This window comes from Podospora pseudopauciseta (genome assembly GCF_035222475.1).
Source record: "Podospora pseudopauciseta strain CBS 411.78 chromosome 7 map unlocalized CBS411.78m_7, whole genome shotgun sequence".
NCBI classification, from domain to species: Eukaryota; Fungi; Ascomycota; class Sordariomycetes; order Sordariales; family Podosporaceae; genus Podospora; species Podospora pseudopauciseta.
Genome location: NW_026946667.1, coordinates 3,331,381 through 3,358,420, shown reverse-complemented (window position 1 = coordinate 3,358,420; position 27,040 = coordinate 3,331,381). Strand labels below are relative to the sequence as shown.

At 50.3% G+C, this 27,040-nt stretch overlaps 8 protein-coding genes and 1 non-coding gene across 9 annotated transcripts; 6 read left to right on the top strand and 3 right to left on the bottom strand.

Moving 5' to 3' along the window:
- Positions 1-488: 488 nt before the first annotated feature.
- On the bottom strand, positions 489-2,206 carry QC763_700445 (uncharacterized protein). Its single transcript, XM_062915051.1, has 2 exons — positions 1,176-2,206; positions 489-1,121 (listed from the first exon to the last, which is right to left on the bottom strand). The coding sequence occupies exons 1-2, from the start codon at positions 1,854-1,856 to the stop codon at positions 708-710; spliced, it is 1,095 nt and encodes a 364-aa protein (XP_062762314.1). The 5' UTR covers positions 1,857-2,206; the 3' UTR covers positions 489-707.
- A 229-nt stretch (positions 2,207-2,435) lies between these two features.
- Positions 2,436-2,523, bottom strand: QC763_0112460. Its single transcript has one exon. It is a non-coding gene; the product is annotated as a tRNA-Lys (tRNA).
- Positions 2,524-3,266: 743 nt separating this feature from the next.
- QC763_0112450 (uncharacterized protein) lies at positions 3,267-5,248 on the top strand (the record flags this gene model as incomplete). The annotated part of the gene is made up of 5 exons (XM_062906499.1): positions 3,267-3,661; positions 3,709-4,210; positions 4,298-4,451; positions 4,493-4,549; positions 4,623-5,248. The coding sequence occupies exons 1-5, from the start codon at positions 3,498-3,500 to the stop codon at positions 5,246-5,248; spliced, it is 1,503 nt and encodes a 500-aa protein (XP_062762313.1). The 5' UTR covers positions 3,267-3,497.
- A 77-nt stretch (positions 5,249-5,325) lies between these two features.
- Positions 5,326-5,699, top strand: QC763_0112440 (uncharacterized protein; the record flags this gene model as incomplete). Its single annotated transcript, XM_062906498.1, has 2 exons — positions 5,326-5,359; positions 5,453-5,699. 2 exons carry the CDS (start codon positions 5,326-5,328, stop codon positions 5,653-5,655), a joined length of 237 nt encoding a protein of 78 aa, XP_062762312.1. The 3' UTR covers positions 5,656-5,699.
- A 622-nt stretch (positions 5,700-6,321) lies between these two features.
- Positions 6,322-7,761, top strand: QC763_700460 (uncharacterized protein; the record flags this gene model as incomplete). Its single annotated transcript, XM_062915052.1, has 4 exons — positions 6,322-6,542; positions 6,600-6,859; positions 6,898-7,205; positions 7,285-7,761. The coding sequence occupies 4 exons, from the start codon at positions 6,322-6,324 to the stop codon at positions 7,759-7,761; spliced, it is 1,266 nt and encodes a 421-aa protein (XP_062762311.1).
- A 798-nt stretch (positions 7,762-8,559) lies between these two features.
- Positions 8,560-9,207, bottom strand: QC763_700470 (uncharacterized protein; the record flags this gene model as incomplete). Its single annotated transcript, XM_062915053.1, has 1 exon — positions 8,560-9,207. The coding sequence occupies one exon, from the start codon at positions 9,205-9,207 to the stop codon at positions 8,560-8,562; it is 648 nt and encodes a 215-aa protein (XP_062762310.1).
- A 1,957-nt stretch (positions 9,208-11,164) lies between these two features.
- On the top strand, positions 11,165-15,081 carry QC763_700480 (uncharacterized protein). Its single transcript, XM_062915054.1, has 2 exons — positions 11,165-12,267; positions 12,337-15,081. The coding sequence occupies exons 1-2, from the start codon at positions 11,903-11,905 to the stop codon at positions 14,531-14,533; spliced, it is 2,562 nt and encodes an 853-aa protein (XP_062762309.1). The 5' UTR covers positions 11,165-11,902; the 3' UTR covers positions 14,534-15,081.
- Positions 15,082-17,568: 2,487 nt separating this feature from the next.
- QC763_0112400 (uncharacterized protein) lies at positions 17,569-17,850 on the top strand (the record flags this gene model as incomplete). The annotated part of the gene is made up of 1 exon (XM_062906497.1): positions 17,569-17,850. The coding sequence occupies one exon, from the start codon at positions 17,569-17,571 to the stop codon at positions 17,848-17,850; it is 282 nt and encodes a 93-aa protein (XP_062762308.1).
- Positions 17,851-22,945: 5,095 nt separating this feature from the next.
- On the top strand, positions 22,946-24,454 carry QC763_700490 (uncharacterized protein; the record flags this gene model as incomplete). The annotated part of the gene is made up of 1 exon (XM_062915055.1): positions 22,946-24,454. One exon carries the CDS (start codon positions 22,946-22,948, stop codon positions 24,452-24,454), a length of 1,509 nt encoding a protein of 502 aa, XP_062762307.1.
- Positions 24,455-27,040: the final 2,586 nt, after the last annotated feature.

Sequence of the window (27,040 nt, the reverse complement as noted above, 5' to 3'; positions counted from 1 at the left end):
CCCCAGCTCCTCTGTTAGCATTTTACACTGGCCGCCATTAGCGACGCAACCAACAAGCGAGGGCTGACTGTCGTTGCTGGTTAGCTATGCTATCTCATAGCCTTGGTAGCTGGGAGACCGCTGCAGGCCGGTGTTGGTACAGGGAGCCGTTGGGGTTTGTGGACAGTGATTAATGCATTTGCTGTCGGATATCATCCAGTTCGCAACACCTGGCTCCAGCTCAACTGCCACGACCCTCAAGAGAGGAGCATCAGCATCGCCATGTGGGTGATGAGCGCCAACACTGGAATGATGATGGGGACGTGGTAATACAGAGCCAATGACATATCAAGCGGTTACCACACTGGCCTACTGATTCAGACCGGCATGGTGTCGCTGGGGTTGGCCGCAGCCTTGGTTCAGCAAGTTGTTTTACTTGGCTCACAACTGGAAGTTGGCGGGGAAACCGAAAGGAGTCGTTTGACATATGGAACATTCAAGAAAAGATGGAGTAGTCTACGTGCCTTGAACCACGTTGTTCAAGCTTTCATTGCGTAGCTTGGATGGGGCTAATGGCTTGTAATCATGTGTTTGCCGGAGAGCCACAGCCCCCTCATATTAGAGTGGTTGAGTTACCGATCCACCATATATACAGGATACAAATGAACTTAAACATGCTCTTCCTCTACCAAAACTCCAAACACCCGAAAACAGTAATGAACCGCGGGTTACCAGTCGCGAGGTCCTCCCGGCCTGCTTGGGCTTTTGTCCCACCAATTATCGCCTTTGCCTGCGCGGCATGTGTTCCTGACGCAATAGTACTCGCTCCCAACGTTGTTTGCGTTGGGAGACCAGAGAATGAAGGGGTCTCCATCAGGGACTGCATTATTAGAACAGGGGTATACGATATAGTTCTGGACGGTATACGCTGTGTGTGCGATCATCTGCCACACGCAGATATTCGTGTCATGCCCCTCCTTGCCGACGCAATTGAAATTCTCTGCGAACGAGTGCGACTTTTCGACAGCAAATCCACCAGAGATCCAGCCAGCAATGGAGGCGGACGCTGTCCATGAGAAGGTTTTAGTCTCCGAGGTTTCGTAGCTGATCTCGCAGTCGCCGTCGGTGCATCTTCCTTTGCTCTGCAAGATTGGTTAGCGAGGTTGGCCATAGTGAGAAGAAGAATGCAAGCTTACCGTCATTTGAACATGAAAGTAGTTCTGATGGGGGTTGCCATCGCCGACCAGTCTGGCCTCGCGGTAAGGAGGGCAGCGGAGAATGGAACCTTGTCTGGCACGCAAGGTTGGGTGTGACGGAAGTTGGTCCTGGGCCTGGACAGTCTCCAACCCCTCGTTACCAATTTCATGTTGGGCAAGCTCGAGCTGGGTGACGTTGGAGGGAGTCCCATCCACATCGCTTTGCTCTACCAAGGGAAAGTTGTCGAAACAGGGTGGCGCCGGTGTGTCGTGAGCTAACGCATCAAAATCCAGTGCCGGCAAGTGCCTGAGAGACACATGGCAGGTCACTGTGGCGGCACGATTGCTGTACATGCTCCAGCAGTCAACTTGACGTGAGCGGTGCCCGATTGCATGGGTGCGAGATCCGACAGTGATGGTCCCAAAGGCTTCACCGTCAGCATCAACGTGGATAGGCAGGGCCGAAAAGGCACCCGATCTGATGGATTTATCGCAAACACGAGCAAGAACTTGGTGTGTATCTCTGTCCAAGACAGCGAGAGCGTATTTGTTGGTGACTTTGTCATGTCGGTATCGGATGTCGATGGTGCTGACTGGGGCCCGTTCTCCAATCTGGAAGTCGTGGGGAATCGCGAGGGCCAAAGACGCCGTAGCGAGGAGGGAGGTGAGGGAGAAGCCCATGTTGACCGAGTGTCGAATGAGATGGTTGAGATAGAAGGTTGAGATGCTGTTTCAATGTCAGAAATGGGGATGGAAAGCCATCATTTTATGTCTTCAAAGCCCAATCCATAATCTTTACCCTTCCCCTGTGCGCTGGTAAGCATCGTGAATTCCTTTGGTAGATCATCCTGGCGGTGTTGGACAGGCAGTAGTTGAAAGGCCGTCGGAAACTGATGCCAACCGATAATGAGCAGTTCCCTGAACCAGGATCGGGGATGACATGTTCGACGATGGATGGAGTTGAGATCTTGATGCCGTCTATTCATATCTTCTTGGCGAGTGCTTCACCACTCGAAGCGACTGGGCAAAAGACCGGCCCCTGCTACCGTCAGTGGCTGACTGGTTTCCAGTCCAGTGGGTGGAAGCCTGGCACACACCCGCCCCGCCCCACTTGGCCGGCCACACTGCGCCACGAGCTTTGACCCCCACTCAGCCCTAGAGACAGAGAAGCTTCAACGACACACAAAAATATCTCCAATGCCAGTGTCAATCCCAGATTCTGCTCACAACCACACCAAATCCTGGTAGGCACACGAGCCCGCCCGGCTAGCTCAATCGGTAGAGCGTGAGACTCTTAAGGAGTTCCTCCGTCATCTCAAGGTTGTGGGTTCGACCCCCACGTCGGGCTCAATTCCCGTCGTCTATCTTGCTTTTTGATCTTGGACTTTTTTTGGTCTTCTTCCTCCTTTTTTTTTTTGAAATACGGAGGAAGAGAGGGTGTGGAACAGTTAACCGAACCTCCCCTCATGGCTTAAGCCGTAGAGTCATCGCCGTGGAAGTCATTGGATCAAGTAATGGGGCAGCTGTTAAGAGGCATTCGAGGGTTCAGACACCATTTCTTAAGGTAATGATGGAATGCAGCAGGGTGGGCAATGAGCCAAGTCAAGCAAGCCGAGACCTCGGCTTGGCTTGTCTTGAGGCTCCTCAGGCCTGGCTTGCTTGACGCCATCACCAACTTAACAAGCCGAACTTAGAAGTCCCCAAGTGTTTTTTCGGCCCGAGAGTATAGAGCCGGAACACTGGTTTCGGGCTCGGACCCTCCCGCCCGGAGCCTTGGCCGGAATCCTGGCTAGACTTTTGGCCGGTACCTATATATATATATATAGGCCTAAGCGGCTTGCTAGATTTATAAGTTAAGCCAGTAAAAGGGCTTCATTTTGACTTGGCCAGAAAAAGGCCGGCTTGGCTTGACTTGCTTCCTTGACTTGACCGTCGAGTCAAGCCGGACTTGACCCATAGCCCCCCCCCCCTGGAATGCAGGATGTGTTATGCATATTCATGAGTAATACCTCTTGATAACAATCGTCCCCATACCAAGAACTCATATTGCTGACCGCAGGTCGTTCTATTCTTCTGTTTGGGAAACAACACCAACCGGACTAGAAATACTCAAATTGGGGTGATCGAGTCCTCGCATTTTTGACCATCATGCGGCCGGTATCACGCATCACAGCCGTTGAATGTTGAGTGGAAAGATTAGAAAGAACTGTTGAGACTACATGTATTTGCTATGCCCCTTTCTTCACTACACTCAAATTTGTTCCCCTGCTCTCTTCTTTCTTTCTGGGTCTGTGAATACCGAATAGCAACCGCTTTGTAAACATGAAGGTTGCAGTCATCGGAGCAGGTTCTTCAGGACTAGTTACTCTGAAATATCTTGTTTCTGCTCACACTTTCCTCGGCGCTGAGCCCATTGAAACACTGTTATTCGAGAGCGAAGACACCATCGGCGGCACATTTCAAGCCAGGACCTATGAAGATGCCGAGTTCTATTGAGTCTCAACGGCACACTTAACTCACAAGGCTAACATAGGCAAAATTCACAGCTTGTCAGTTCTATGCAGCTTACTTCCTTCTCAGACTTCCGTCTCCGTGACGACGACCCCGACTTCGTCTCTGCCGAGCGCTACGTCGAGTATCTCCACGAGTACTGTGACAAATTCAAGCTTTGGTCCCAAATCAAACTCTCCACCACTGTGGTATCGGTGAAGCCCAACATCAAAGGCAAGGGTCATACAATTACGTATTCAGCCAAAGGAACGGGGAAGCAAAAGAGTTGGACCTGTGATGCGATTGCAGTGTGCTCTGGCCTGCATGTCACCCCTAACCTGCCCGAAATCCCGGGGCTGGAGGACCATGTGCCCTTGGTGATGCATTCATCCCAGTTCAAATCCAGCTCACAGTTTGGAACTAATAAGACAGTCATGGTGCTTGGAAGCGGCGAGACAGGAGCAGATATAGCGTACCTGGCCGTTATCTCACCCACCAAGCAGGTTGTGATGTGCCACCGCAGTGGCTTCCATTTTGCACCCAAGGTTGGTCCGCCATGTTTGGATTTTCGTGACACTCAAGAGCGCGGCATTCCCGTTGGTAATTGGTCTTTGCTGACACTGTAGTCTCAGAGAAACCTCAGTCCCGTCTTGTTTTCTGTCCTTGGGGGTACACCCAATAGCACTCTAACAGTGCCATTGGACAATGCCCGAGCAAGTCTCTTCGACACAGCCTATGTCCACCCTCTGTGCGCAACTCCAATGCCCTATGGACATTCTACGACCGGTACGTCAAAGGAATACTGTGGCTGAACACCGGAACTTCAGGAGGTCTCGACCAGATTGTCGGAGAACCTTCCCCAGAGAAGGACCATGTTAGCAAAAGTAAGCTTTTCTCCCTTTTTCAATAGCTAGACCGCGTACCTTAGGAACTCTCAGACTGATCTCTTCATTGCAGTTTTCTTCAACAAGAGCAGCAAAGCATCTCCCTACATCTCGCACCCCTATCGTCTCAACTCCAAAAGAAGTCTTGTCGACCGCATCCGCTCCGGTATCATCCAGTCGCCCGTACCTTCCACCAATGATCGACAGATTGACTTGGCCCCTTGGCCCGAGTCAGTCTCCTCCGACGGAGAGATACACTTTCAAGACAATGAACGGCCGGAGTTTCAGAGGGTCAAAGACGGGAATATCAAGCCCGACATTGTCATCTGCTGTACAGGCTACAAGCAAACCTTTCCTTTTCTGGACAGAGATCACTACACCACGGCAGAAGAGGCCAACGTGAGAAATATCTGGCACGACAGAGACCCAACAGTGGGATTCATTGGGTTCTTGAGACCAAGTCTAGGGGCGATCCCGCCGTTGGCGGAGATGCAGGCTCAGCTGTGGATTCTGAGCATCATGGTTCCAGAAAGGGTGCCTGAGTTGAGGCCGGAGGATGAGCCGCACTACAGGTTGTTACATGGCAAGGATAGCCGGATCAGATATGGTAACGATCATGAGAGCTATGTGTACCAGCTAGCATTGGATATGAACTCCGCAGTTGGGCTCGCAGAGATTGTCAAGAGGTCGTGGGAATGAAGGGAGTGGAGGTTGGTCATTGCTTGGGCATTGGGGGCGAATGTAAACCCTAATTTTAGAATTCGTGGACCTTGGAGATGGGATGGAGCAAAGCATATGTTGGAGACGGAGGTTTGGGAGACGATTTGTCGAAGGCGATAGTTCTTTGGTAAGAGTCTCCGGACTACGGAGAACTTGACATTGAAACTAACACCTGGTTTACAGATCATTCCTTGTTGTCTTTTCTCCCCATGGCCATATTTGGTCCTTTGAGTTTGGCTTGCTGGATTTATGCCATGCTCTATGACGCCATGTTCGACGTTGTCTTGGCTGTTTGTGAGCATGGACCCGGGACTATACCATCTGCAAGAGTACTCTGGGTGGAAGGTAAACTGGTGTTGCTCACAACTGCTTCAAAAAATAGATGATAAGGACCTTTTATGTAGTCTCTGAAAACAAACGCAATGCTGACCTGATTGTTTCAAGTCTTTGCGGGGCCGATGCCCAGCCAAGCGAGTCCCTCTTCGTTTTAGTGTCAGTGGGGAGAATCGCATTGTTGTCCAAATCCGTATCTTTGACGTTGATGCTGATGGTTCTTTAGCGCAGTGCGCCTGCTATGAGAAATTACGGAGTGATACTATAGCGTCAGTCACAGTGGGTGTGCCAGGCAGTTAAGCGACTTGTCTGAGAGAAGACAAGCAGTGAGGACATCTTGTGAGCGCGGTGAAAATAGGGGCAAGGGGAATTCACACCCATCTCGAGGACCTTAGGCCATTGTGCCTCATGGCTGTGTCAGGGAGACTGCAGAGAGACTCACGTCATGCATATCTAGGGTTGGGACCCTAAAAGGAGGCCTGCACATAGTTTAGCAGATTGATTGCTTGGCGGTCACGGTCATGGGGATTGAGAGACCTTTATAAAATGGACTTCGAAGTCTTCTGGGACATGTTGCTCTTTCGAAGTCACTCTGTTCCTTCATTTTCTAGCTGTTCTCTGCCTGAACGTAGGGTTTAAGGTTGACATTCGTTCACCAACCCATCCATTCCTTTGAATATCATCTTACCTCAGTCGTTCTTTCAACCGCCAACGCAGTCATGTATCTTTCATCTGCTCTACTTGGCGGCCTTCTCGTCGCCGGAAGTGTCACGGCCAGTCCAGCCCGCGGTGTCTCCAATAAGAATATCAAGCGTGGAGAGGATGGTGCGTGTCATGAGGACAATGTGCATTGGTGCTTCATCCAGTCCGTCGATGCTGCCAGCGCCTTCTGCACAGGTGTCTTGCAAACTACCGACGCGATCACCGTCACGCCTACCGTGTAAGTCCAAACAGATACTGGTATATTCACCCAAGAACATTACTGACAAATCGATAGTACCAGCAGCTTGGCCGCAACCCCTTCGCACAAAACTTGCTCCAAGAAGCCCAAGGCTACGGGGAAGGCTAAGGGCAAAGAGAGCAAGGGCAAGGGCAGAGATCATCATGGAAAGGGAAAGGAAAATCATGGGAAGGAGCATGGGAGGTTCAAGCGGCACGATAGCTGCTTGGACGCATTGTCCATCTCGCCAGCTGAGGCTACCTCGGCCTGCTCTTGCATCGGCATCACAACTGTCACCGCGAGCTGTCACTTCATACGTCTCTGCTACCGAGTCGGCTACCTTGATCGACCCTAGAGAGACCGAGCCCTCTTCTGAGCCCACTGGGACTGAGATTTCTTCCGAGTACACTGTTGAGATGGATACCTCGGCGCCGACCGATATCACCACCATTGACGGAGACCATCACATCAGCTGCCACCGATTGCCCTGCTGCCACGACCATTGTGTCCACCATCACCCGGGTCGAGGTTCAGACAACCATCCACATCGCCTCGCAAGATGTTGCCACTGTCACGGAGACCCAAACTGCCACGCTTCCTCCTGTTGCGGAGACTGTGACCGAGACAGCGACTGCGGAGACTCTTGTCTCGACCATCACCGAGGTCCTCATTGAGACCGAGACCCTCATGTCCAGACCGACACTCATTCCACACCGAATCCCATTTCCACACCGATACCCAGCTTCACACCGAGACTCAGACCCAGACTCTGACTGAGACTGAGACTCTCATACAAACCCAAACTGAGGTTGAGACCCAGACTCAGACTCTGGTTGAGACCCAAATCCAGACTCAGACTCTGGTTGAGACCCAAATCCAGACTCAAACCGCCACCCTCATCCAGACACAAGTCGAGACTGAGACTCATACCCAAATCCAGCTTGAAACCTCGATCCAGGTCTCTTCCTTCACCACAACCGTCACCACAACCGCTTCTGCCTCCGTCTCCGCCTGCCCAACCGTTGCCGCAGCGGCGTCACCCATCAAGAATGGCAATCTCGAAGGCAACAGCCTCCGAGGATGGAACAACCTCGCCACCACCGGCAGCGGCGGAACCTCTTCCGTCGGAACAACCACCAACCATATCACCCCCCAAGGCAGATACTTCCTCCACCTCTACACCGGCTACAACGTCCACCCCGTGGGCCGTCCAACCTGACATACGGCCAGACCATCACCTGCGTCGCGGGCGTGAGGTATAGGCTGTACTATGACACCAAGCTCACGACCAACAGCCAAAGCGGTGTCGGGTGGTCGGTCAAGTTGGCGTTACCACGATGCATTCAGGCAATGGGGCGGCGTTTGACTAGATGCAGAGGAGCAGTACTTTTGATTGCCATGCGAACCCGACGCGCAATGTGTTGCAGCTGGAGGTTCGGTCTACTGTTGCCAACACGGTCGTGAATATGAGCTTTGACAATTTTGTTGTTGTGCCTGTGACGACGATTGAGACTTGAGAGGCATAGGGAGGCTTTGGACAGAGAAGGTGGTGGCGTGGAAGCTTCTCAGCATGCTACTCGTAGTTCTATGTATGATGTGTTTCTGGAAATGTCGACTGCCGATCACATGCTGTGCCCCCTTGCGCCGCCTCGATGCGTCTCAAAGGAACATGTAAGGTTGATATTGAGCAGTACACCAATGGCAATCGTTATAGCTGACTCCTTTGTTTCGTCAAATACATGTCAAGTATTGTCTATATCTAATCCAAAGTGTTTCTCATTACATATCCCAATCCATGTACCCATTATCACACGCAAAGCGCCAGAAGATGACAGAGTTCGTAAGATACCAAATGCATGAACTCTCATTATTATGTCATTACATCAACGACTATGACCTCTCCAGAGCTCACGCACCCAACTCCCTGGCCCTTTTCCCCAGGACCGCTCTCTTCACACCCAACCTCAAAGTTGACATGACCCCTTGACACGGACAGTGCTATTCACTCTCCGCAGACTTAGGCAACGACAGCCAAGACACCAGCAACGAGGGCGAGCATGGTGCCCTTGACAGCAAGACCAGCAGCACCGCTTTCAGGGGTCTCCGAAGAAGTGCCAGAAGCAGCAGCAGCGGTACCGGTGGAGGTGCCAGTAGAAGTGCTGCTGGTCTCAGTCTCCTCATCGTCGGTGTCCTCGGAATCGGCGCCAGTGGTGGTAGCGGCGGTAGCAGCGGTGGTGGCAGTGGTCAAGGTGGTCTTGGCACCTCCTGTGGTGGTGGTGGCCTTGGTGGTGGTCTCGTCCTTGTCCTTGCCCTCCTCCTTCTTGTTCTCAAACTGCTCGCTCTGGGCGAGGATGCCCATGTTGTTCTGCTTGACGCTCTGGAAGTTGAACTGGAAGGCGCCGTCCTCGGGGACGTCCTTCTCGGTGATCACGATGGAGCCGGTCGAGAGGTCGACCTCACCGAGGTCCTTGTTATAGGGGGTGTGGCCCGAGGCCATGTTGACGAGGAAGAGGTGGGCCGAGTCAGGGTCGGTGTTGACGGTGGACCACTCGACCTTGACGCCGGCCGAGAGGTCGACAACGTCGTTCTTGGAAGGGGAGGTGATCTGGATGGCAGCGACCATGGAGGCAGCGCCGAGGAGGACGGAAATGGTGGAGGAGCGCATTATGGCCGTGGTTGGTTTTGTAAAAAGTATACTAACGAGTGTATGTATGAAGAACGAATGTGTGGTGCTGTTTTTGTTGGAAAACAACGTGAAATACCGTAAAGACTGGAAGGTGGTGAACCGTGATGAAGTTGAAGGAGGTGGTTGAAGGAGGGACAAGATTTAATAAACACGCTGAAAAATGGAAGTTTTCTCCAACCAGTCACGCCAGCCAGCAGTTGGGAACCGGCAGGCCGGCAGTGCGTCAAAACTCTCCACTGATCACCACAAGACACGAGAGAGGCAACACCCCACTGTGGGCTTGTCGCGACGGTGGTGCTTCAGGCGCGGGTACGAGGGTGTATTGCGTCGGCATCACGCCTGATAGGGACACTGACCCCTACCATCATGCTTGGTCAGCGTGGGCATGTCCAAGGATTTGTGCCGCCCCTGCCACTATCGAGATTATGCGGCTTGACAACAGCAGGTCGGGAATACCTTCAGCTTATCTCTGAGTATGGGACATGCTGAAAGACCTGCGAGTCAGTGGCCGTATCCGCGACGTCCGGTGGAAGGTCGCCAGGGAGATGCCTGTCGTCGCGCTTTATTTAATGATAGTTTCCACTTTGAGTGCTGCGGTCCACCAACAAGCTCGTGTTGCAAAAAGTCCCGATAAAAAGTGTGGTGCCATCTTCACCCGATGGAAGAAGCAAGCGGTTTCTTTGCAGGATGTGAGAGGTAAGTGCAATTGACTGTCTGCACTGTCCAGGAGGAAACACAGTGTCCCTCATTGGAAGTCGAAGCGGCTGAATCGCGATCATTTGGTGGTGTGGCTTGTCGCCTCCGGGTTGTCTGTAGTTATGGGAATGGCAAACATCGAATATTCATGACAGGCTTGGGGCAAAGAACGGAATATCAATACCGTGTGACAGTATTTCGATATAAAAGCCAGCCAAACAGCAGGGTGTAATGTATATGTAGACTTGTCTCGGGTAGGCTCTCAGTGGGCACACAGCATGCGCTGTGACACCTCTTCTGACACTTGTCAGATTCCTCTACGACATATCAACACCAAAGAAAATGTAGAGAATGTGCCGCCGTCGCCAGACCACGTGGAAAGCTGTTGATAACCAAAGACCAACACAAGAAGAAGTGATGGATCGGCGAGGATATCTTTTTCGGATGGCGGCACCCGGGAACCGTCAGCCCTACATGTCATGGTTGTCTTGACAAAACCAGACCAGATGGACCCGCAGTCAGTGACCGTTCGGAGAACTCTTCCGGACTGTGACGTTGTTTCGGGCCTCCGTTTTCCGCTCTCATGTTCGGCAGTCCAGCTCCGAAGGAACCGAAGAAATGGCCAAGAAAAAAAAGGGACAAGACAGAAAAGATGACGGTGATGGATGATGGATGGTGGGTGTTGGCGATGCAGTGTTGAAAAAATGTTTGTATTGAAAAAGTGTGGTTCTTGGCGCAGATTTCGTCCCGTGCATGTCCCAATCAATCCAAGGACCTGTTGAAACCAACGTTCAATCTTCTTTGCGCATCTCCCGCCCCTTCATCTGCTGCAGAGGGTCTCTGCTCTTGCTCTGTGGTTATGTCGGAAAAGCGACGATCGGTCAGATGTTTGAAGCTGTCACCACCTTGAATTTGATACCATGCTGTGACTGAGATGCTCTCTCCCAGCTGTTGTCTGTTGTCTGTGAATGGTGATGCTGTTGATTGTCCTTGCAGTTGACCTTGGCTTGAGGAGGTGGATGCTAGTCCGAAAAAGGAGAAGTGAGGTCCCAATCGCAATGTGCTCGGACCCTGTGGGGCGCAGCAATGCAATTACTGGCTGCTGATTGGCCCAGCTTGGAGTTCTCGTGTAACCTGCCAAACCAGCGTCAACAGCTGCCAGGCGTGCCAACACTTGCCAAGGGACGGTCATGCCAGGAACCATCTCGCCCAGCCAGAGCCTGTCAACACCACAGCGACCCTCGCCCTTGTCGCCTTGCCTGAGCCATGCCTCTTTCGCTGTTGTCCCGTTTGGCGGGGGTTGCAGTTGCGCAGAACCTGCAATGGAAGGACAGCAAGACGAATGGAATCGCAAGGGGATGCGAAACGAGCCGGCATTTGGTCAGCTTCTCCCCACACCATAATCCTTCCTTTTCTTCTTCCCAGGAGGTCCAGTTGCTGTTACCAAATCACTAGTCACCTGATAGCTCGACAAACACGCTCGGACAGTGCTTCGAGTGACAAATACCGGTAGCATCATAGGTCTCTATCACTGCCGGTCCGGCAGGCTCACTACCTCAGCTCAGCACAGTGGTGCTTCAGTGGTGGAAATTAGGATCCAGGTTCTGGGGCAGAGCGGGGGTTCCATTTCGCCATTCCGGCGTGTACAGTAGCGAGGGGGACTTCCCACAGCAGCCAAGGCTCACTTCCGGTGACTGGGCCTGGCAGCCTTCTAGAACCGATTGGGGAAAGCTACGTCCCCGCGAGAACGCACCAGTTTTGGCCTCTGGGACCACTGGAATCTCAAGCTGAGCGTCTTAAACTGCAGCCAGTCCCGAAAGCCTCATCGTCACACATACTCCCGTTGCTATCGTCGTCAATATACCCCCGTGCCATAATCCTCAACTACCCGACACTAACACCGCCTGTCCGACCACAACCAGACCGGCCGAACACAGCAGCGACTACCAGGGATCCCCGACGAGGCTGCCGAGTGTGGATGGTCGAGATTGACAATCATTCGCAGCCGATCCTCCTCAGACCTGGGGTCGAGACTGAAGTCATTGAAACTTACGATTCGCAAACTGGAACTCAAACATCAGGTGGAGAAGGAGTGACAGACGGACGAACTGTGCTTGAGACGAACCAGCGGCCGAGAGAGAGGACTGGACAGAGGATGGCCGACGTCAAGACGGCTGCTGGCAGCAGCAATGGGAAACCGGCCATCCGACGAGGGCGCCGCGAAAAGCCATGGCCGGTCGAAAAGCAAAAGAAATTGTTGCGCCTCTATGTCTGTACACAAAGCGAAAAATTACCACTCGTTCGCATCCTTGAGCGCCTCAAAGATGGCACGTTTGATCCCAGGTGCGCACCCCCTATCCATGACATGCATGGCGGCCAAGGTGTGGCTAACAAGACATGACTGTGTCACAGGCAGCGCAACACTCACAAGCACCTCAAAAACTTGCTACCAGATCGTCGAATCGATGATTGGAGGCCCAGAGACATGACCACCATGCTCGTCAGAGTTCGTTTCCTGAGGTCGGTTCGGGAGGAGCGGCGGATGAGGAACAGGAGGGCCCGCCAACGGCTAGAAGCAGCGCGATCACACAGCTTTCCCGATCCCATGAGTGCCTCAGTGTTCTCTGACGCGCAGACCGGGTTTTACGCTGAGGGCTCGGATACCAGCGTCACCATCAAACAGTCCGACTCGCCCGACTCATCGCCGTTGGCGATTGCCAGCGCCAGCTCAGCCGACTCCCCAGACACCTCCGATACCTACATGCGAGACAAGTCGCCGTCACGCGCATCCTCACTCACGCCATCGGCCAAACGAAGATCATGGGCCTCGGTTCTTTCCAGCATCTCGTCAGGCATATCGAGTCTGGCCCGCTCGTCCTCTTCAGCGTCGTCGAGGCGCATCAACCTGAACAACATGGGGGCCAACACAGCGCTGAGCAAGATGACACGGGAGGAGTTTCTGGCCTCACTTCAAGACAAGCCCCGCAAGCCGTTCAAGGGAACCAAGGCCACCAACGGTCTCTTCAAGCCGAAATACTCGACAGTAAACCCAACCACGGAAGAACTCAACAAGGCCCTGCTTGACATGTGCTGTTCTAATTATTACAATGATGAGGACAGGACAGGCGCCGTGTGTGTTCACGAGCGGTTATCAAGGGCCATTGACGCACAAGCAACCGAGAACTCGGCGTTTACCAACTTCTCGGTAACAGATGAAGAGGCTAACATGGTGGACAAGTATGGCAACTCGCTACTTCATGTGGCTGCGCGGTGGGGTGCGCGTGTTTCGCTATTGCTACTGATCATTAGGCATACGGACGATCTTCAAATGGTCAACCAACGGGGAGAAACATTTCTTCATGTCTACGCTCCACCAAGCCAACCCAGACTTAGACCGGTGTCTTTCCTGAACCTCATACGTGTCTTGCGGTCCAGGGGATTTGACTTTTGTCTTCGAGACGGCGAGAAGCACACATTCCTGCACCACATTGTCGCCAAGGAGGAGTTCCCGATCGAAACATTGTATTACGTATTTCGCGAAGTTGGACACGGTGCTGCTCGGTTTTTGGTTGCCAGCAAGGCGGCAGATGGAGAGAGGCTATGGCACAGCGTGAGGCGGAATCTGGAGAGGACGGCCCCTAAATTAGCCAGAATATTTGGCGACGAAGTCGAGTTCATTCGTCGGTACCTCCCCGAATTCTCCGACTCAAAGGCCCCATCGACGGGCGACAACTCGACTTGCGGATCCGACAGTCTCTACTCGCTACCCCACCACCACCAAGAAGTCATGACTATGAATGACCCCAACGATAGTTCAGCCCAGCACGTCCGTAGATCACCGATTATGAAGCTTTTGCGCCGGGCTGCTGCGGGAAGAACGGGTTTTGCCGACACAGACTTGAACAAGAAACTAGAGTCCATATTCGAGACGGCCTCGAAGGCGCCAGACTTTGAACTTCACGCCTTCCTTGCGAAACGGGATACAGAGGGCAACACAGCACTCCACTACGCATCCGAGTTCGGCATTGTGACCGCCGTCCAGTTCCTTTGTGGAAAAGGTGCCAATGTTAACGTGTTCAACAACTGCGGCAACACTCCTCTCCAGCTGGTCAAATACGCCATCCAGAGAACCGATGTCCGATCCGACATCCACATGGAAGCTCGCTATCTCCGTTGCGCCGTGTTGTTGCTGGAGCAAGGGGCCTTTGATCAGAGCAAACTCGTCAGCGAGAGGAGCATCATCTTCCCCTATGCCAATGTTTTTGATGGGAGTGAGAGGTCAATCCAGAACCTTGTCAAACAGGGCGTTGCAAATCAGTGCAAGGGTTTGCATTTATTAACGAGCAGCACCAAGCATCACGGGCTGTACTACGGCTTGGAGGGACACGACCACGGACATTGTCATGGCCATGGAGGAGGCGGGACATCGTTTGGCTGGGCAGATCACGGCCGGCTGTTGGATGGCTTGATGGGAAGAAGATCTGGCTCAGGAAGGGGCAGGAAACGGGCTCCAAGTCCTTTGGGTGCAGGAGGTGGCCCCATAGGAGGAGAGGCAGGCCCAGAGGGCATGAACTTGACTTTCCAGACGTCAGTTCTGAGCAGTTGTTGACCCATGGATGGGGGATTTTCCTTTGTGTCGTCGCTTGGATACCTCGGTTCTGCGTTTTGCTGCCTATTTCTGTTTTGGGAGCGGTGGAGGTGCCACCGTTGGAAGGAGATGATTTTCCTGCCCACGCCTGTGTCATGACCTGACAACCATTTCCTTTTTCACGTCTTGTTTTTAACGTCGTCGGTGGTTACATATGAACAGGGCTGTTATATGGGGGCCGGTGGAGACGTGTGTATAATATTATCCATTTGCGGCAAAAGGCAAGCGGCGGTGTTGGGCAAAACATTTTCGGGTTTTTGGCTTTTTCACATATTCCCCTTGTTTTGTTAATCTTCGTTTGGCTTTGTTTATATCATGCCGCTAGCAAGATGGGAGGGGACATGGCTGGCGGCATCACCAATCTCGAAAGAGATGGTTATTGTCGGGGCAAAAGCTGGGAGAGGTCCATTAAGCAGACATGAGAAAGCAGAGGATGATCCCTGCTTCTCTCATGGGCGAAATAGAATACTTGATCATTTACTCTGTTCACACAAGCCGAGAGCCTGGCGAGGATGTGTTGTCGCTCTGACCGTGCCGTCATCGGCCAAGACGTCCGATCTCCCCAGAAGGCAACAACAAGCTCGTGCCAAAAAGGCCCTCCTCAGCCCAGTCGTAACTTTGTCTTGTTTTCTTGGGTTCTGGAACTTTTTTGCTACACTAAACTAGGCTCAGCTAGCTAATGCTTGTGCTCTAGGTAGACTGACAGAGCAGTTGCGCGACTGGGCACTTACACAAAATCTACATATAAAACCTTGTTAAACTCCAATGTAATTTTGAAGCAAGCAAGGGTATAAATAATCCACGAAGAATTTTAGAAGTAGTTCAAAAGCTTAAAAATAGTAGATTAAAGCTGCAGACTTTTAGGGATTTTTATTTAATAAAATTTAAATATTTTTAAATAAATTTTCTTCTGTTAAGATCTATATATAAGCTACTAGTAACTCTTAACATTTAAATATTAAATATGTTTTTTTAGTTTAAAATGTAAAATTCGAAAAAATAAATCTATATACTATTAATATAAAATTAAATAATGAAAGTATTATTATAACTTTATTAGTTTCAGTTACCAATTTGATAATAGTTACAAATATACTTTGTATATAACGCTAGCTTAAAATAATATATTCTTATAGTTTAATAGTTAAATATTATTAAGTTGAAAAAATTACCGTAGACGGAAACTATTAATATTATGAGAATAATCAAAGAATTCTAATTATAGCATTTTTAATATATTTGTAGATATAGTGTAATATTTCTAGGGTTATATATATATATATAATTGCTACTTAATATACACTATTTTTAACGCTTTCTATTTATCTTAAAACAATTTATATAAAAAACAATTTCCGATTAATTTTTATTTTATTTCAAATTAAATTAACTATTTTAGTAAACTTTTAAAGCAAAATCTCAGTAACAAACAGATGTTATACATATAAAGTTTATACAGATATTTCGCGCAAGTGCTTGGTAGAGTAATAGCACTGTAGGCCCTCTTAACCTAACTGCCAAAACAATAAATAGAATGCCTATTGTTAGGTATTGCCTATCACGCTCTCACCACTTACTTCTAGAACTGTCTTAGTGTACATCTCCCAACTGGCATGGCATGTTTGTTGGTCTTGTTCTGTCTCAAAGGACCAAGCAAAACGGAATCGTCCCTGTTGGTCAGCCACAAACACCTATCCCCACCCCGCCTTTTTTGGGGGGTTTTGTTTTCTGTTTTTACTGCATGTCTGACGGCTCGGAGAAGACAAAAGGTCACCAAGACTTTGGGAGAGTGAGGGAGCTAAACCTAAATCTGCAAAGCTTGCGAGTATGGTGCCGTTCCTGCTGATCTCTTGGGCTAGCAAGGGGGGAGGGGTTTTTTGAAACATGATGTTCTGGGTTGAAATGCGGTGAACCAAACTGGCGGGTAACTTTTTGTGTCAAAAAGGCATAGGGAACCAAAAAAACCGGCGAAATTGCTTCCGGTTTTTGTGAGGATTTGTTACAGGGTGGATGCAGCGTGAGGGAAGCGAAAGGACTGTGCATCATGCATAGGTTCACGTGGAAACATGTCGCCGGTGAGTGGGCGTGCCCGCAACGGCGCTGCCGAAATGACCGATGGCATCGGCGGTCGCGTGCTGTGCTGCTCCGGCCGGGCGTGGCCCGGGTGTTCCTCGACGTGTCATTTGGACAGTGCGCCGTTTCTCAACTTCTGGGCATTACCCCTTTCCCTGAGAGCTTTTTTCGATTTCATGCCTGAACTGTTCTAGCGGCATCGCTATTTGGGCAGGTGATGTGTCACTAAAGTATGGCGGTCAACACTCCACTGATGGTTTGTGATGCAGATTCTCTTGACAGTTCTTAACGCCGGAAGCATCGTCTTCCAATGCGCCGATCCTCAGCCTTGCTGATGGTTCAGGTTCAACACTCCCTAGGTACGGTATCGAACAACATTCAGCTTCTGCTTTTATATCAAGTTGAGTTTCGAAAGTCTCGCGCCTGGAGCACCCAGATTACACTTACGATATCCCAAAATAGAAACACGCTGGTGTGCTGTGACTTGGGAGCTTGAACACCTCGGGAGTAACAGTTCGGTGTTAACGCTAGTCTTGGTATTCTCATTCCAGGTAGCGCATCGGTTCAGAATCATGTCAATGCCCTCCTGTTTTAGGAGAATCAGAACTTGTTGGTCCCTTCAGTGTGAGGCTCGAGCACCACCTTAACTGGAAGGCTCAAGGTGTGAAGACTGTATGGCCTGAATCGGGTATTTTCTGCGAATTAATGAGGAAAATACCCAGGTGAGTGCGGTGTCGGGTTATTTTATTTACGCTCAGTCCTTTGGATGGAGGTGCTGTGTCTGTATAATTTTGTATTTTTGCTTCTTCAACTTCAGATTCCTTCTTCTAATCAGGGCTTCCTCAGTGTGGCTATATGTACCTCCTCGACAATTGGTGAAAAGAAGAGACGGTACCTTATGTAGCTCTCAAAAGGTACTTCGAATGATAAAAGATAATCAGAGCCATTCAAGTACCTTGAGGTCTGTATACATAAACGACAAGCCGAGTCTCTATCTCATAGGACTTTTACCTGCTTCGTGTTTCGGTCGCTGGTTTCTGATCCTGCTGGTGATGACTCATAAACACAACGCCGCGACCCGTGGCTTTTGTAGTGTTGTTGGGAGCTTCCCTTGCCCTCGAGCCTTTCTCAATGCCGTGCTTTTGTGTCTCCTTACCTGCAATACATGCGTACTCGAGTGGCGTGCGAGTTTATCGGTCACTTGATGTACTCGGTAGCTTTTCGGGGTTTCTTTGGGTACCTTGGAGGGATTCATTTTGCCAGTCAAGGTCATGTTGCACACCGTTGCATGTGTCAATCAAGATAGGTACCTGTCAGAAAGCCCCTGCATATTTAGAACTTTCCTTATTGATAGCAACCTTGTCTACGAAAAGCTCAAGATTTTCGGCTGCACTATCCCAACTGTTTCTGTTGGCCGCTGTAGGGAACACCGGTAGAGGGTCACACTCCCGATGATGGATCAGAGTGAAATGGCATCAGAACTACAAGAAAGGATGACGGGTATGCAGCCAGTATCACATCTGATAACACACAGACCGCATAACTCTGCCTAAGGCACTGCACCCTTTTCGACAAGACGTTGTCGGAAACCGACGGAAGGGTAGCGGATCTGTGACGCTGTGTTCCGACTTCGGGAAAGGATTTTGACACCATCAATAGCGCTGAGGTCATCCATGGAGGGACGGATAAGAGCTCGTTTGGACTCTTGGTTGAGTTGCGGTGATAGCCAGCCACTTGGCTACATTGAGTCCTGGATGGAGGGTGTGGTTGGGGCCGCTCGGTTATCAGGGGCGTTGAAGAGCTTTCTGCTGATGAGGGTGGCTGGAGAATTTCTAGGCAGCAGCAAAATAACCTGAGGAAAGAGTGATGAAGCAACATGATGGATGGTTTATTTACACTCTTTGCGATGTGGTGTTACTGAATTAATGCTGGCGGTACCTGTCAAGACCATGTGAGATCTTGGGCGAGCTTGTCTGAGCAAAGAAAGGTAGGTAAGAAAGGAAGACAGCACTGCAATTACACTGAAGAATACCGGACGCCCTGAAAGGGATTCAAAGTAGGGCTGGCTGCGAGGGTGGTATGGGCTTTACTTTGAAGACCTCAAGGGCCGGTAGTGTCCTGGTGCACATAGACGAGAAGAAATGCAGAGCAACATCAAGTATGATAAAGATACCTACCTACTCCATATTTGTTTGTACATAGTACTTACGTTATATTGAATAGCGGAGAGACTTGGTTCTGAATCAGCAACTTAAGAATTGAACCACATTCGGCCACGATGGTGCCAGAATAGCTTGTCATGAATGCTACCACTACTCGGCCCTGGACATCAAATCCTTAGCATAATCCCAGCACTCCAATCACCTGTCCACTTGGTTCTTATTAAGAAGGAGGGTGGGCCACTCAGCATAGGAACGCTTAATTATTTTCTCGCTAGTTCGAGGTCCTTATCTTTGGCGTACAGTCACCTTCAAGCGGGCAGTTGACAGTGAGCCTGGCTGTTACAGACTTTTTCCAGACCTCTTTCAGACCTGTAAGAGCTTCAGAGTTTAGCATACGTTTTAAGGCCCGATTCATATCGAAGATTAGGTACAGTAGGTACTTCTATACTTTGAAATCAATCTGTCTGTTACTGTGAAGGTCCAATCTCTCGCCTCGATATGCATTTCCCTGGGCTCCAACCTGACCACACAATCATGTGCATGATAAGGTACCTAGTTGCCTAGTAGAGAATTTCAAGGTCAGGAAATAGATAGCGAGGCCGGAAGCCACCATTGGATTTCACTGCTTGGTACTAGGTATTCCATGCCGATATCAGACTCGAGTCAATGACCCCCAACAACATTCTACTGCGCTACGTCTCCAGGGAGTCAATATCTCGGGAACGATATAATACACCGCGCAATAACAGACGCCTTGGTTTGTACTAGTCGACCATTCAAGGAAACTCTTTGGCTCTGTGATGTCGTGACCTGTGCGACGGTGACTGGCCACCGGTCAAGTCGGTGAGCAAGTTGTTGAAGGCTTGCCCACAACCGGGCGCAGGAATATGCGATACGTCCGGACGTGTGGAAGATATTGTCGAATCATCTTCCTGAACCCGATTTCTTTCGTACAAGATTAGTGGTTGCCGATGCTGATCGGGATGAATGATATCGGCACATTTTGTTCCTTCAGGACACCAAGGGAATGAATGTCTTGCCAATGTCTTCACCTGGCGGCCAATCCAGTAATAGAGGTCAAGTCGACGGTGAATGGCGCGGAAACAACGGGGCATTTGGTGGCGTCATTCCCAGCTCGCAATTCCTCAGGAAATGTCCCAGCCAAGAACAGACTGAGACACCAGACCTCCATGTGGACTGGTAGCGAAGACTGTCAGTGCGTATGTGCGTGCATGTGCCGATTCGATCCAACGACACGTGTGCACTCATGTGCCACCGTGTGTAAAATGTGATGGGCTGCAGTCTGCGCAGAAAGTCTTCCGATTCAGGGGTGTAGGGTCGAGAAACAAGGCTTGCTAAACTTTCTCGAAAGGTCTTGAAGGCTCAAATGCGGGATTGTTTTCGTGCATCACCAACAGTAAGGTACCTTATCCAGGCATCGTGTTTGCCTCACCTCAGCCATCGCAGATCTCGGACTCGGCAGCCATGTCCCTCGCTGTCATTTCTCTAGTTGTGACGAAATGGTCTGACGAATTCGGGAGATGTCAGCACACGGGTTTTCCTAACTGAGCTTCCCGCCATGAAAAGACCTTCTGGGTTAGGTGGGTAGCGCACCACGTCGGCTCTCTTCGCTCTCGCAAAGCCCAAAATCACCTACCGTACATAGTAGAGTCCGGTACGTCTTGCGGAGGTGTGGAGAGTCGGGTGTGATAAGGACTGCTCACTGCAGTTCGTGTGGGGGGAAAGACCCGCTTGCGGTTCCGGCAGCTCGGGCAACAAATGTGACGAGAACTACCGCGCTATGTGAGATAACGAGGGGATGGCCAAGAAATGCCGACGGTAAATGCAGATTTGGGGCGCTGTTGCTGCCGACCAATCTTGGAGCCTAGAGCTTGCCCGAACAGCGCTGCTTTTCGGGTCTTTCGGGGGCTGATAGTGATTATGTGCCCAACCGGCATACCAGCCAGTGCACGTGAAAAGACGCCATCTCGTTGGCTGTTGACTTGTAACGACATCAGGAAGATATGGCCTCTTGCCTTCTCTCCTGTTGTTACGGCCAAGGTACGATTGTAAGCAAGCATAATGGGCAGCTATGTGATAACTAGCTAACTCTAGTTCCTGTTTAGTGATCAAAGCTCAGGTGACGAGGTTACGCTCGAAAGGCCTGGGGACCATGTATACCTATGGAGGGTTGCCGTGATGTGTCTTCAAGATACATCTTCGAACGATCGGCCGGGAACAGAAACCAACTAACACTGTTGTCAGTTGAACGGCTAGCTGCGCGCGGCCCGGTTGGAAATACATGCGCGCCGATACGTCAGAACTTGCACATCCTTCTGGAACTAGTGCCCACCTACACTTATACCACGATAATTGGCCGGGTTGTCTTTGTAGAACTGCAAGTGTGCGTCTGTGTCCCAGCCTGAGTCGTGGGAGCGCGATAGGTGGGCCTTTTTAATCTCCACCCATCGACCATAAACAAAACAAGAGGATCCCAGATGGCCAGTGCGAATCGTTGGGGGTCTCCTGACCATGTCGCTTCGCACATTCGGTCACGGCAATTCAAGGTATAGTGAAACTATTATATGCAATCAGACGCACATAGTCACTTCCTGCTTGGAATCAGATCATAGGTAGGCATGTACCGAGCACGCCTATATTTTTTCTATATTGTGTGACAGGCGAGGCTCAGCAAGGGCTTCGCCAAGATGACCTACTTTCGGTACTCCAGGCTATCTAGTGTAACTATCCAAGCTTCAGTACTAGTCAGCTTGCAACATGCACCTGACAGACCAAGGGTCAGGTATACAGGTACCTTGATAGCTGGAGGTGCCACTCACTTCTAGATGTCTCATCTGTTGCAAAGAAAAGTGGCGCCAAACGCAAGCTAAGGAAGTCCAGGGCAGCTGAGCTCGTGTGCTAGTAGCCAGGCGGGCCTGTGTAGCACGTCATTCATTGCCCCAAGGGTTAGGAAATTAGCCACTGCTTTTTCTTGATATTTTTTCAGAAGAAACCGGGAATAGCATGTCCAAGCAGGAAGGTGGATCAGATGGGAGCGAGACTGTGTGCCAACAGCGTCTCAGCAGCTTACTATCGACCCCTGACTAGGTAACATGGCGTTAGTGGCCACCTTAACTCAACACGTCCCAGATAGGAATTATCCGACTTTCGACGTCGTGATGCTCTGCTAGTGATAGGGAGGAGTTTGTGAGACACTGGCAGATGTGACGGCCGTGGCTGTTGGTGGACATGCCTGTCGTATTCGTTAGCTGTCCTTTTTCCGGGGCGTCGGAGTAAGCAAGCTAACTAGAAACCGCAAGCCCAGCAGAGCTGATGCCAATCACAAGAGAGGCTCTGCTTCTTCAGGGGCAAGTATTTATTTTATGGGCCGGGATCGGTCTGATGAACCAAGCCCTCGGGTCCAAAATATACATAGCCTCATGAACCCCTCCCCCTCCATCTTGCCGCGTGTGTGCGACCATGATGATGACCAAGATGTCCGTGTGAAACTAGCTTGGGTCCATTATGCAACCAGCAATCCTGCACGCACTTGGAGTCGGTTTCGCTGTCCGTAACTCCATAGTGGTTGTCTGGTGGTTCTGTACAACCAACCCACAATGACCACACGATTCCCCTGCTAATCAACCCAGCCGAATGTTTCTTCTGAATTTTTCCAGGCCCGCTCATTGTTGCGCCGCGTGCTCGCAGACCCGTGAGAAACTACTCGTGATCTTTTCGTTGGCCCATGTGCACAAACCAGGTTCGGTGAGCTTTTGGAATTGCTTCATTCGCAAGCCGATGCTTTCCTGGGAGGTGTGTATATATATCGTCGACAACGTGCCCGGAAGCGGTATCAAATTGCATCACCCCTCGGACCTTGTTGCGGAAGCACTGCTCAACCGACGTATGTGTTACCGGCCGGTGTACCATTCAAGACAGCCCTTTCACCAGCCTGGACAATCTTTTTCTTTAAAGACTGACTGACCTCCAGCCAGACCATCTGTTTTTCTTCTTAAACTACCTATCCAGCGGCATATCTTCTCGGCCCCGGACAACACTTCTTCGTTTCTGGAAATACAACTTCGATTCGCGATCGATGACAAACGTTCGAGCCACACATCAATGACATCAACCCACAATGCGCTACACCCTACCACTCGGGAGTCGGCCGTTCGGCCCGCTGTGCATTATGCCCCAGATGGAGGTGGTCGAACTGGAGCCGCGACCAACCAACAGGGACAACCGCCTCTATGGCGCATCGGAACTGTCCGGTTTGAGTAGGACGGGGCATCAGTCACAAAGGCGGCCCCAACACAACCAGGATCCTGATCACGATGCGGAAAGTACCGTGGCCGTGTTTCCAGACGAGCTAGACCGGATCCTCGAAAAATTGGTCATTGTCGTGCCTTGCAAAGATGAGCCGGTCGACGTCATCAGGGGGGTGATCGCGGGCATCCCGAGCCGCTGCGCGGTGATCTTGGTGTCGAACTGTTCTCACAAGCACGGAGAGAACGGTTGGGAGGCTCAAGAAAGAATGCTGGCAGGATGCTGTGCTTGGGGTAGGGAGGGGTGTTTTGTACACCAGCAATATCCCGGCGCCGCAATGGCGTTTAAGGAAGCAGGAGTCCCCGAGATCCTAGATACAGCTTCCGGGAGAATACGAAACGGGAAAGGAGAGGGGATGTATTTGGGCATTGCCATGGCCAAGTCCTATTTCCCACACCACCAGTACATTGGCTTCATCGACGCCGATAATCGCATTCCAGGCTCCGTGGTGGAATACTGCAAGGCGTACGCTGGTGGGTTTGCTTTAGCACAACGCTCTGCAGCCAAAAGTGGTACAGAGCATGAAGATGTTATGGTCCGCATCTCATGGGCTAGCAAGCCCAAATACAGCGCGAGCACTGGTCGGATTGAGTTCGTCCAACAAGGACGAAGTTCTCGCATCATCAACTCGTTTCTAAACAGGCTGTTTGCGAAAGCGGGACAGCAGGACGAGTTCATCACGACGGGTAACGCTGGGGAGCACGCCATGACCATGGAGATGGCGCTGAAGATGAGGATGGCAAACGGGTATGCCATCGAGCCGTTTCAGTACATTGAGCCGCTCCTGAGAAACAAGATCCCATCCGCGAATCTGCCCAATGCTTCCCAGACAACCCGCATTGTTCAGATCAAGACTGCAAATCCTCATCTGCATCGTGAAACGGGGGATGAGCATATTATCAAGATGTGGGCAGCTGGTCTGGGGGCTCTATACCATCACCTTCTTGGGGTAGACTCAGCATCAGGCCTTGGAACCACCACTCTTGCCACCCTTCGCAAAGATATGCACAAATTTGCCTTACAGAATGGCGCGATACAGGGCCAAGAAGAGCTCCCACGTCCAAACATCTACTCCTCTCTCGATAACGCCGATTTAGATTCGTTCCGGGATGTTCTTGGCGAGCCGTGTTCGGGTCATGTATATGGAGGTCTTGGTTTCTATGGATTGGTAGACCAAGCATGGGCCAGTTCAGGCACGAACAGCCCGGCATCTCAGTCAACCTTGGAGCACGATTCGTGGGGAGAAGATGATCAACGGTCTTCTGCCTCCTCGGAGGAAGAACCTGAGGTCTTGTCAGACTCCTCGAAGCAGGGCGAGTGAAACTTTTCTGTTCGCGTCTCATAGCCAGACGGCTGGAAAGAAAAGAGTCGACCCTCGACGGTTGATTGATTTTCAATATCCTTCTCTGCGCTTGTTTCCTATTTTTTTTCTATTTTTAGTGGGGCGACTGGTATTTTGAGCGATTTTCATTTCATCTAGATTTTCAATGTCTTGCTGTCACGGCGCTTTTTCTGGTCATTAAGGTCCTCAAGAAAAGTCTATTTAGGTACCTAGATTATAGCTCTCACGGGCAGCTTATGTAGGATAAATGTCGCGTCATTGTTCTCGTTTTAGAGCTATGAGTTCTTATCTGTGTGGACACCATCGCATTCCGCCCTCTAAAACAGTGTAGAATCATGATACGAAATCCAGATACAGTAGCTCAGCTTCACTGAACGTCAATACATGTACAGGAGGAGTACATAGTCTGAAAGTGAATGCTAAGAGGTTGCCAGTGACGGGAAGCTTCGTGTTGATTTGAAGAGGCAAATAGGTTCCACGAGTTTGACCGGTCAAGTTACTGACTTTTCTCACATATCTACCTATATAAGTTTCACTCAAACTACCGTGCATTTTACAAAGAACAAGGTGGTGTTGCGGTTCCATCCGATGGTGAATGTCGCTAGGTACCTAGATGCAGTGTAGATAATAAGGCGAGCTAAATTTAGCTAAGCTCAGTTAATGGTGAACTGAGCTGAGCCGAGCCCTCTATATATTAGCCTAAGCTAATGGTTTGGGGTGCGGCCACAGGCCTGAGGGTATGAGGGAGGAAGTGGGGCTCACGGAGGATTCGGGGGGGTTCAGGGCTCATGTATAAAAAGCAGTCTGCTTCGCACATTCTATTTTAGACAAGACATCGACCTTTATTTCTTCATATCTTGTGCCTTGCACGCGTGCAGGCAATTCTGGCGCTCTGATCAGGCCAATCTGGTGCTTATTATGTGGCCTGCGAGCCCATAGTGTCTTTTCTTTGTCCTGCGTGAAGTGCGGCCTGCGAGCGAGTCACTGTCACGCAGGTGTGTTCATTCAGGGACCTGTTGAGGGTATATTTGCGGTGTTGTGGTTGTTTTGTGTTTTCTCACCATTTCACTAGTTGCGTCACCCGTTGTGGAGTGCGAGGCCCTGTGAGGCCCTCTGTGACGAACCTCTATCTAGAACCTCTGAAAAGGATACTGGTCGAAGGCACTTCTGAACAATTTTGCTTCGGTACAGCTAAACAGTATACAGCAATAGCTTGTCTCAATCACAACAGTCAAGATACCAACGATTGTGACTTGTATTGCATACTGCGGAACTATCTACAACATAGCTAGTTCCTTCGTATATATAGACTTAGGTACTAGGTATTGAGTCTTTCGCTGTTGCGAGCACTGTAATTATATGTCAATACACGACTTACAGGCCTACATAGGGCATAACCTTCAGTAAACATTTATAGTTATGTATTATAATTGCAGATTGTTTTTCTTATAAATATCTTCGGAAATAAAGAGCTTATTTCATGAAATTAAATTTATATATAGCTTTTAATAATATAGGTTAAATAAAGAAACGTTTTATATAATAGAGTATTTATATTTAGATGGATTTTAAGTTATAGAGCTTTGTTGTTATTTATTTTTCGTACTATTAATTACTATAAATAGTTAAAAATTAATGTTTACTTTATTAAACTGAGCCAACATCATTATTTCTAAGAAGATTACTAATATTATAATTTAAAGCGAGTAGTAAGTTAAAGTAAGTAAGCCGAGGCGAGCCCAGGGCCTGCTTGACTCAGCTTAGCTCATTGACTACACTGCCTAGATGCCTAGTCTTAGTTGGGACGCACCAACGGCACCTGAATCCGTTCAATAGCCTTCCACGGAAAGCATCCCTTCAACAACCGCCTAGATACATAGCTACGTAATGCATGTACCTTGTCTATAAATCGCCAACAGCCAAACCAGTCATCTCAAGCCGATTTGCGGGACCAACCGCCCCCACACGAAGCTATCACGCAGCCGCAGATCACAAGCAATCAAGGGGAAATTGGTCGACCCAACAGCACTTGTTGGGCTTACATGTGGGTGTTGCGGGTGTGAGGAAGGCAAAAGCATGGCATGACTGGAAGCGGCTGGACACGTGGCAAGCCTTATAGGGCTGATGACGCGCATAAGTCATGCAGCTGGCAGCCAGGGTCAGTTGGGTCGGAGATGGTGTGCAGGAGGGAGCGGATATCAACGGTTAGTTCTAAAAGAGACGTAATAGAACGACCCACCCGTGAGACAGAATCTGACCGTGTCCTGTAAGGTACCCGGTATATTCCTTCGTCCATTAGAAACGTGCAGATAGGGCCGTGAGGCACCCACCGTGGTGTATGCCTCTCTCAGCGAGCAGTCCACCTCCAACTCCGGGCCCTTATCGCCCTCTTCCGACCAACACTGTTGGTAATGCCTATCTAGCATCCGACGAATTTGTCTATAGACTTTGCTTGGTTAACTAAGCGGACTGGCAATGTGAGACATTAAATGGTTCACAAGTCTCGGTACCTCCTCTGCACCCCAGCACACCCGCGAACATCTGAACCCCTGAACCCCTGAATTT